The following is a 10,000-nucleotide window of genomic DNA, read 5'->3' as shown; positions in this document are numbered from 1 at the left end:
AGACAGACAGTCAGACAGACAGACAGACAGACAGACTGACAGTCAGACAGACCAGACAGACAGTCAGACAGACAGTCAGACAGACAGACAGTCAGACAGACAGACAGTCAGACAGACAGTGTGTGTGGTGTGTGTTCACAGGACATTATTAGGGCCCGAGCGCCGACAAGCAGGAGGCTGGCGAAGGCCTCTTGTTATTATTCTTATTATTACACTATAAAAAAGTTAGTGTTGTCTGCTGGTGTTGATACGACGCAGGCGCAGGTACGTGTGTCGCCCCGCTGAGGACCTACTTTCATTCTGAAATGTTGTCTGAGGAGGAACTCTGAGTCTCCGGCTGCAGCTCACATGTAAAAGAAAAGAAAGAGTGAAACATCTCGACAACGACCGGACGCACTGACACGACTATTTCATACTAAAGTCTATCTGCTAAACCGCAGCATGTCAGCATCACCATGCCGACGTGAAGAGATGCAGCCTCCCCAGTGAGAGAGAGAGAGAGAGAGAGAGAGAGAGAGAGAGGAGGGACAATCAGACAGGAAGTGAAAAGTCTTCCAGACTTTAAAACTGATCCGACTCTGCTCTGACTCAGTCTGCTTCACATCTGTATGGGAACCTGACGGAACATCTGCCTGTTTATATGGTGAGTCAACTCGTTTCTTTCATCACACACACACAGTTCATACTGGTGTTAAAGTGTCACTGACGGTCGATCGGCTCATTTTCAACTTCGGCCTCCGATGAATAATGGAACAGACGGAGGTTTGACAGGATCAGAGATGAAGAGAGAAAGTGACGCGAGGCGGCGGCGGCAGATCGGAGCTGCTGGAACCTTCCTGCTCAGACACCTGCTGGTGTAAATCAACAGAGAAGGATCTTATGAAATAAGACGAGATAGTCGAGAGAAAGAACAACGTGCTGTTGTTGACGCGAGGTGGGCGACACATTTCTCTGTGACATTTCACAGGAAGTAAATTATGGAAATGCGGTCGATGCAAATAAGACGTATCCGCTCCTGATGACCTAACACGTGAACATGGAGGGATCAACGGGAGTCTGCTGCAGCGCGGGGAATTGTTTCAACATTTAAACAACTGTTTTCTTCAATATATCAGTAATCGGCAACTATAATATCTACATTAAAACATCTCCGACATATGAAAACATGAGGAAATGTGCAACACCGTCATGTTCAGGACTTCAGTACATTATCGCACCGACCAGAGGAGAGAAAGATACGTTCACTCACTGTTCTGCTCATGAAAGAACAGGACGTTTTATTAAAAATCACTTCATGATAAACCCTAAAGACAGAAATTCTTCACGTCAGCACATGAGTGAACAACTCACAGACTCAGGTTCACGTGTGGGCAGAGAACATGTCCAGGATCGACTCTTCTCTTGTTGTAGTTTCATTAAATGTGACAGTAATTATTATCACACCAAGTTGACAAATCTTCATTCATCCTGTACGATCGAACCAAAATGTTGAGAAGTGAAACACAGTTGTCGCAGTGTCATCAAATCAAACCGCTTTACATTCACTTGACATTTAATCATCACATGCATTCGTGTGTAAAAAGTCAAATGAAAACATTGAGAATAACATTAAAGTGCGTCGACGTGAATCTGCTGACTCTTCTGGTCCAACGGGCTCGACTGTGACTCGTCTGTTGAAAAGAGGAAGCGCTGCTGGTTTCGACTGTCAAAAGATTTGGGAGATAGTCTCTGTGTTTCTTAGGTAACCAGCATTATCGCTAAGTCAAGGACTTTATTCTGAAAATCCTTCCAGCACTTGTTCTTTGAGGGTTGCGGTCAAATTCCTCCTGATGATTTGAGATCATTTTCCTGTAATAGTACAACTTTTAATGACAAGATCAATTCTTAGATTCCATCAACGCAGCAGCGGCCTCAGACGAGCCACGACGAGGAGTTTTCATAAGCAGCAGCCTGTTGTGTGTATTACACATGTACAGTTCTTCTCAATCGATTTGGCACATTTACTGAAACAAACGCACAATCCTCAAACCACGTGTTCATTCAGCAGCTCCCCTTGACCTGCAGAGGCCGTCGTCCATCAGAACAATGAACCCGTGTTTCAAAGGTCAATAAATCCATCAATGAAGAAATCTTTGTCATCAAAACAAAAGGTTCCTTCATCATTGCTCAGACCAGGACAGTCTCTATGAAAGACGTCTTGTCAAATGACACGATGGAAACTGACGTTGTCCCAAACTACAACATGCGTGACACATAACTATGATGTCTCTGATATGTGTGACGGGTTATTGGGATTGTTGGTTGCTCTATTTAGCATGGAGGGATTTACACATGAACATGAGAATAATATGATTCAATAGCAATGAATGCAAACTATTTTGATCTGCAAAGCTAACTCAGTGCATTTTGTGCCAAAGCAACAATGAATGACTATAATCATGTGAACAACTGACCTCATATAGTTTGACAGAGTTCAAGTCATTCCACGATTGTGTCAAAGAGATTGAGAAAAACTGAAACCCGATCCAGTGCGATCGGACACTAAAGTGACGGTACGCACTGAGAAATCACAAATACGTGTTTTGAATGAGCTTTGTCGACTTAATAATTAACAGTTGTTCAGTATGAGAGAATTGATAAGTTGAACAAACTTCAAATTCAAGTCATTTTCTTCTTCCACTGTGCCGATGAGCCACGCCCACATGTACGACACATGTACGACACATGTAGGACACATGTATGTAGGACACATGTACGACCCATGTAGAACACATGTAGGACACATGTAGGACACATGTAGGACACATGTTAGACCCATGTAGGACACATGTAGGACACATGTAGGACACATGTCGGACACATGTACGACACATGTAGAACACATGTAGGACACATGTAGGACACATGTAGGACACATGTTAGACCCATGTAGGACACATGTAGGACACATGTAGGACACATGTCGGACACATGTACGACACATGTAGGACACATGTAGGACACATGTAGGACACATGTATGTAGGACACATGTACGACCCATGTACGACACATGTAGAACACATGTAGGACACATGTAGGACACATGTAGGACCCATGTTAGACCCATGTAGGACACATGTAGGACACATGAAGGACACATGTAGGACACATGTCGGACACATGTAGGACACATGTAGGACACATGTAGGACACATGTAGGACACATGTCGGACACATGTACGACACATGTAGGACACATGTAGGACACATGTAGGACACATGTCGGACACATGTACGACACATGTAGGACACATGTAGGACACATCTAGGACACATGTAGGACACATGTATGTAGGACACATGTACGACACATGTACGACACATGTAGGACACATGTATGTAGGACACATGTACGACCCATGTACGACACATGTAGGTCACATGTAGGACACATGTAGGACACATGTAGGACACATGTAGGTCACATGTAGGACACATGTAGGACACATGTACGACACATGTAGGACACATGTAGGACACATGAAGGACAAGTGTACGACACATGTAGGACACATGTAGGACACATGTAGGACACATGTAGGACACATGTAGGACACATGTAGGACACATGTAGGTCACATGTACGACACATGTACACGCACGTTGTCGCCACTTGTTGACGCTTGTTTGGGGGAAAATAAAATGAATAAATACACCTTTTCACTTCATTTCTTCTTTTTTGAGTAATAACAGTAGTGACTAATGTACGGTACAGTAGGTATCTACAGACTGTACAGACACTCAGTGTCAATCAAACTAACGTGTTGATCGAAGGGTTCAGGTGAAGTTCCTGCACCAGCGACCTGCGACCCTTTAAAGTCAACGTTTATTACTCCAGACTTAATTCTCAGGAGGAGTTTGGGTTTTTAGTTGCGTGTGTGTGTGTGTGTGTGTGTGTGTGTGTGTGTGTGTTGGACACACGCAGCAGATGGAATTCCAAACTGTTTATAATGTGTTTAGCGAACACGCCACAGCTGCTTCACAAGAACTAATCCGCTCGGTACAAACAGATGAGATCAGAGGACAGGATTCTTTTTTCTCTTCCAGAGATAGAAACTGAAATGTGTCCGGGACTTTAACAAGAAACCTCAATGTGATCACTTCATCGTTTCATCAGGGGGGGGCAGGAAAACAAGAAGCAGCCCGGTGTCACTGTAGATGTCCTGTTTTCACAAGAGTGGATGAAGGAGCGGAGTGTGTGTTGGACTGGGATGAATCGGGAGCAGGAGGGAAGTGTGTGTGTGTGTGTGTGTGTGTGTGTGTGTGTGTGTGTGAACAGCGGGACGAACAGGATTTTATTTGTGCACGTGTCCCAGTGTAAACAGACCAGTGGCTTCAGCTCGGGAACATAAAAGGCTCCTGTGGGGAGTTCACGGGCGCAGGACAGACGGAAACTGCTTTTGTGAGCTGAATGTGAGCGGAGTTATTCTGAGAGCAAGTCTTCATGAAGACAAACAAACTGCTTTATAAATAATGTTTTATTAGTATTCATTTTAATTTGCTTTTTCACTTGAAAACACTGTTCTGAATACAATTCATCCTCTGGGAGCATGAATGTCTGGACGACAGACCAAAGCACCAAATACCTAATAGTCTTTAAAAACCCGTCTCCATCGTCACAGGAAGAAGCAACAACGCAAACCAGACGGGGACAAATGACCACAAAGACGAAACTTCAGCTTACTAAAGTAGAGGGTTTGATACCAGACGCATTTGTCACAACTCGGTTCCAGGCTGCAGATACACTTTAGTAGGAAACAGTCGCGTCAGTGAGATGTTTCACTCTTTCTTTTCTTCTACATGTGAGCTGCAGCCGGAGACTCAGAGTTCCTCCTCAGACAACATTTCAGGATGTAGGTCCTCAGCGGGGCGACACACGTACCTGCGCCTGCGTCGTATCAACACCAGCAGAAGCTCAAAGTAACTTTATTCTGCATCACCGAAAAGGGAATTACAACACAAACTAATGCTGCGTTCCATTATTCCTCCGAGCTCGGAAGTTGGAATTACTGAGCTCTGAGTCTGAAATTGCAACCAGAAGAATGTCTCCACCCCAAAGCTCCGTGCTCTGAAGGACCGCGGTGTGAGCGCCGCGAGCCCAGATGCAGGTGATCTGAATGTCCCTGACGGAGCGACTCCACCCACCAGCAGGGGGCGTCGCCGGTCGAGTGGATGAAGAGACACATTGGTTTTCAGTGGCTGCTACTTTTTCACTGATATTGATTTAACCACCATGAGAACGCACAACGCAAGAATATGCAGAATACATCAAAGACTCATGATGTTTTGTGTTTCCAGGGATGGATGTCCTCAACTCCAGCCGCCTCCCGGCCAACCAATCAGACTTGAGCAGCGCCTTCACCCACCAGGTGCTCCCTCCGCTCTATTTCGTGACCTGCATCGTGGGTTTGTGCCTGAATGGCGTGGCCGCCTGGATCTTCTTCAGAGTGCCCAGTGACTCAGGTCTGGTGGTCTACCTGAAGAACATGGTGGTGGCAGACCTGCTCATGCTGACAACCTTCCCCTTCAAGCTGGCGTCTCAGTTAGGTCTCGGCGGCTGGCGCATCCACGTGGTCATCTGCCGCTACACCGCCGTGCTCTTCTACTCCTCCATGTACGTGGGGATCGTCTTCATGGGCCTCATCAGCCTCGAGCGCTACGTCAAGATTGTGCGACACGCCTCCTCCTCCGCGCCCTCGTCCTGCAGGTCCAGGTTGGGCGGGGTGTCTGGGCTGCACCTCCTGCAGAGCGTGGGCTTTGCTCGCGTGCTGGCGCTCCTCACCTGGAGCCTCCTCGTCCTGTGCGTCCTGCCCAACGTCTTGCTGACCAGCCGTCCGGCCAATGAGGAGAACCCTCGGCGCTGCATGGAGCTGAAGACCCCCCTGGGCGTGCAGTGGCACCGGGTGTCCACCCTCTTCAACGTGTCCCTATTCTGGGCGACGCTGCTGGTCCTCGCCTTCTGCTACGCCTCCATCGCCCGCCGGGTTTACCAGTCGTACCGTCGCGTGAGGCGCAACAACAGCGACGTCCACCGCAAATCCAACCGCAGCATCTTCAGCATCCTGGCGGTGTTCTTCGTCTGCTTCGTGCCGTACCACATCTGCCGCGTGCCGTACACTCTGAGCCAAATGCCGGGATCGGGCTTCAGTCGGGACGCCCGGTTCGCACTGTTCCAGATGAAGGAGGGGACGCTCTTCCTGTCGGCGCTCAACGTCTGTCTCGACCCCGTCATCTACGTCCTGATGTGTCGAACCTTCAGAGAGTCACTGCTGAAGAAACTGTCAGGGAGGGAGAGGAGAAGGTCCCTGACCACCGCCCACAGTCTGAGCAACATCTAGGACGAGAGGAGACGAGGAGAGGAGGAGAGGAGACGAGGAGAGGAGACGAGGAGAGGAGAGGAGACGAGGAGGCAAGAAGAGGAAACAAGGAGAGGAGACGAGGAGAGGAGAGGAGGAAACGAGGAGAGGAGATGAGGAGAGGAGACAAGGAGAGGAGACGAGGAGAGGAGACGAGGAGACGAGGAGAGGAGAGGAGGAAACAAGGAGAGGAGACGAGGAGAGGAGACGAGGAAACAAGGAGAGGAGACGAGGAGAGGAGAGGAGGAAACAAGGAGAGGAGACGAGGAGAGGAGACAAGGAGGCAAGAAGAGGAAACAAGGAGAGGAGACGAGGAGAGGAGACAAGGAGGCAAGAAGAGGAAACAAGGAGAGGAGACGAGGAGGCAAGAAGAGGAGACGAGGAGAGGAGAGGAGGAAACAAGGAGAGGAAACAAGGAGAGGAGACGAGGAGAGGAGACAAGGAGGCAAGAAGAGGAAACAAGGAGAGGAGACGAGGAGAGGAGATGAGGAAACAAGGAGAGGACACGAGGAGAGGAGAGGAGGAAACGAGGAGAGGAGATGAGGAGAGGAGATGAGGAGAGGAGACGAGGAGGCAAGAAGAGGAGACGAGGAGAGGAGAGGAGGAAACAAGGAGAGGAAACAAGGAGAGGAGACGAGGAGAGGAGAGGAGGAAACAAGGAGAGGACACGAGGAGAGGAGAGGAGGAAACAAGGAGAGGACACGAGGAGAGGAGAGGAGGAGAGGAGAGGAGGAAACAAGGAGAGGACACGAGGAGAGGAGAGGAGGAAACAAGGAGAGGACACGAGGAGAGGAGAGGAGGAGAGGAGACAAGGAGGCAAGAAGAGGAAACAAGGAGAGGAGACGAGGAGAGGAGAGGAGGAAACAAGGAGAGGACACGAGGAGAGGAGAGGAGGAGAGGAGACGAGGAAACAAGGAGAGGAGACGAGGAGAGGAGACGAGGAAACAAGGAGAGGAGACATTTACGTGTAGTGATGAGAAAATCTGATAGAAATGTGTTTAAACGCAGAATTATGTGAATATAATGATGTTACTGAAATAAAACATACTGTATGTTATTAAGGGAGATGTACATAAAACATAGGAGCCCAGAGAGTTGTTTTAGTTTTATTTATTGTTGAAGAGGAAATTGAAATGGGAAAAGGAAACGGACGATGCCCCTTTGTGGTGTTTGCTGATGTGGAAGTGAAACTGTCCTCTGGGGACTGGACCCCGGACCAGTGAGACACTGTGGGCGTTTGACTTTCAGTGAATTCAGCTGACTTGGTTTAGCATCCGTCGGGTCACATGACACGTGCCACTCGAACAATAACCCCCGAATATTCATATGTCTGATCTGAGGGTGGAGTTTGCATGTTCTCCCCGTGTGTGCGTGGGTTCTCTCCGGGTTCTCCGGCTTCCTCCCACACTCCAAAGACATGCAGAATGGGGTTAGGTTCATTGGAGACTCTAAATTGACCGTAGGTGTGAATGTGAGAGTGAATGATTGTCCGTATCTGTATGTGACCCTGCGATAGGCTGGCGACCTGTCCAGGGTGAACCCCGCCTCTCGCCCAATGTTAGCTGGGATTGGCTCCAGCGACCCCCCGCGACCCTTAAATGGATAAAGCGGTAGACGATGAATGAATGAATGAATGATGATCTGAGGGTGTGTTCGTGCTCAGCTGAACCTGAACCTGGATGAATCCTCTGAACACATTGTGACATCATGAATTATATTATAATATATAATAATTATATTTATCTCATAGTTTTTTCCTGTCAGATTAAAAAAACTTTTTGTTTTAGGACTCGTCAAGATAAATGACATCAAATAAAAAAAATTGTGCAGGATGTTTTTTCGGCTGATGAAAAAAAATACTTAGTGATGTTTGTGGTTTTTTCAAACACTAAACTGAACCCAGACAGACGTGTCTTCATTTGTTGGACATCCTGTGGCTATACTGCCATCTAGTGGCCACAGTACATCACTACATCCACGCCCATGTGCAGTTACAGATAGTGGCCACCAGAGGACGGTGAACACAACAGATGTGATTACATTTCAAAATAAAAATGTACTGGTGTGGTGACACTTTTATTATAAATGATCTGTTATGTCTGTTCTGTCACAACCATGTGTGTGCACTGCCCCCCTCTGGTCACACATAGTAACGTGTACAGTGTAAAGATAAATGAAACCATTATGAAAATAAGATTGAATATTTAAACCACAAAATTGCAACTGTGAAACTGACATTAAGTGCTAATAGGGAAAATAAGATATTTAAATTACAACCCCCCCCCAAAAAAAATCTACTGCGCATGCATATGTCAACACTGCCTCCTGTGGACACACCGTGTCACTGCCCATCAACAGGTTTGTAGTAAAGCTGTGTAACCACCAGAGGGCACTGTTGACTCATGATCACGTTAACACTCACTTTGGATTCAACTCATCAGGTGGAAAAGAAGACGACAACAGCATATTCATACTTCCTGTGAGCACTTTCAAAATAACATTTCAAAACTAATTAAAAAATAAATAAAAGTTTTCATATGTCTCCCTGTTTTAACATTATTTGTCAGTGTACACTGGGGGCCAGAGTACAAATTATAATGAAAGGAATGACAAACGTATTACTACAGTTATTACGATTATCATCACCAGTATTACTGTTATGATGGTTCTATATCTGCCACATCTGCTGCGTCTCTGTTCCTGTCAGTGAAACTTCCTCCATCGGGTGCCAACAGGAAGTTCGTTCCTAAAAATAAAAAGTTCAGAGAGACGTCCGCCTGCTGCAGGTTTGATATCTGTCGTCCACACCAGATACGAACTGTACAATCTGTCGACTGAAAACTCACACACATATGTTTATAGTGCAGAGCTCAGTATTTATAATCCTTTTCCCTTTGCATTTTTCTCTGCAATGTCAGAGCAGTAACTTTTGTACTGTACATGTCTGTACGGTAAATATGAAGCCACATTGAGCAAACCAGTTAGCTTAGCTTAGCACAAAGATCTGGTTTGTTTAATCTGTACAAATAGCAAATGTGTAAAAAAAGATACACAAGCCGGACTATTTCTTGTCTGGACATGACACATCTGCCTTCCAGATTTCGTACTTGTGTGATAAGCACACTTCCCAGGCGAGCCTCTTTGCCTCGCCGTTTGGCGAACTACTTATGAGGCGTACATGTTCATAAACATCGGAGCATGTTCTGCTTCTCAGAATAGCGATAAATTTGTCTCGATTATAATAATCATCGGAACGGTTTCAACAGGCCCGTCGCCGCCTCCAGGCTGTCGGTGCTCGGGCCCTAATAATAACCACATCCCCCGTTCACTGCAGCTCTTCTTCCTCCCTCATGTGACCGATGTGCAGGAGGAAGTCGATGCACACGGACAGGCAGACCAGGTGAGAGTCGCAGGGAGCTCCGGGTCACACATCACACTCCTTTCTGTGTTTTGTTTGTGAACTTGTGTCGTCGACTTGAATAAGATGCGAATACTGTAATGTTCTTCAACCGATGGAGTGAGTGACTTACTGTGTGTGTGTGTGTGTCTAAGACAACAGGTGACAGAAATGATGTTATTCTTTTGTGTCTATTTGACTTGAGT

The 10,000-nt window shown here is 46.8% G+C and overlaps 1 protein-coding gene across 1 annotated transcript; it reads left to right on the top strand.

Annotated features, from left to right (window-relative positions):
- Positions 1-307: 307 nt before the first annotated feature.
- Positions 308-6,484, top strand: LOC118298205 (P2Y purinoceptor 14). Its single transcript, XM_035621965.2, has 2 exons — positions 308-643; positions 5,340-6,484. The coding sequence occupies exon 2, from the start codon at positions 5,342-5,344 to the stop codon at positions 6,377-6,379; it is 1,038 nt and encodes a 345-aa protein (XP_035477858.1). The 5' UTR covers positions 308-643; positions 5,340-5,341; the 3' UTR covers positions 6,380-6,484.
- The last annotated feature ends 3,516 nt before the right edge of the window (positions 6,485-10,000 follow it).

Source organism: Scophthalmus maximus, chromosome 11 (genome assembly GCF_022379125.1).
Source record: "Scophthalmus maximus strain ysfricsl-2021 chromosome 11, ASM2237912v1, whole genome shotgun sequence".
NCBI classification, from domain to species: domain Eukaryota; kingdom Metazoa; phylum Chordata; class Actinopteri; order Pleuronectiformes; family Scophthalmidae; genus Scophthalmus; species Scophthalmus maximus.
Note: the sequence above shows the minus strand (reverse complement) of the source record. Positions and strands in the feature narration are given on the sequence as shown.

What these genes read in the sequence shown, in the direction of transcription:
- LOC118298205 (XM_035621965.2), top strand. Translation starts at nt 5,342, where the DNA reads ATGGATGTCCTCAACTCCAGCCGCCTCCCGGCCAACCAATCAGACTTG.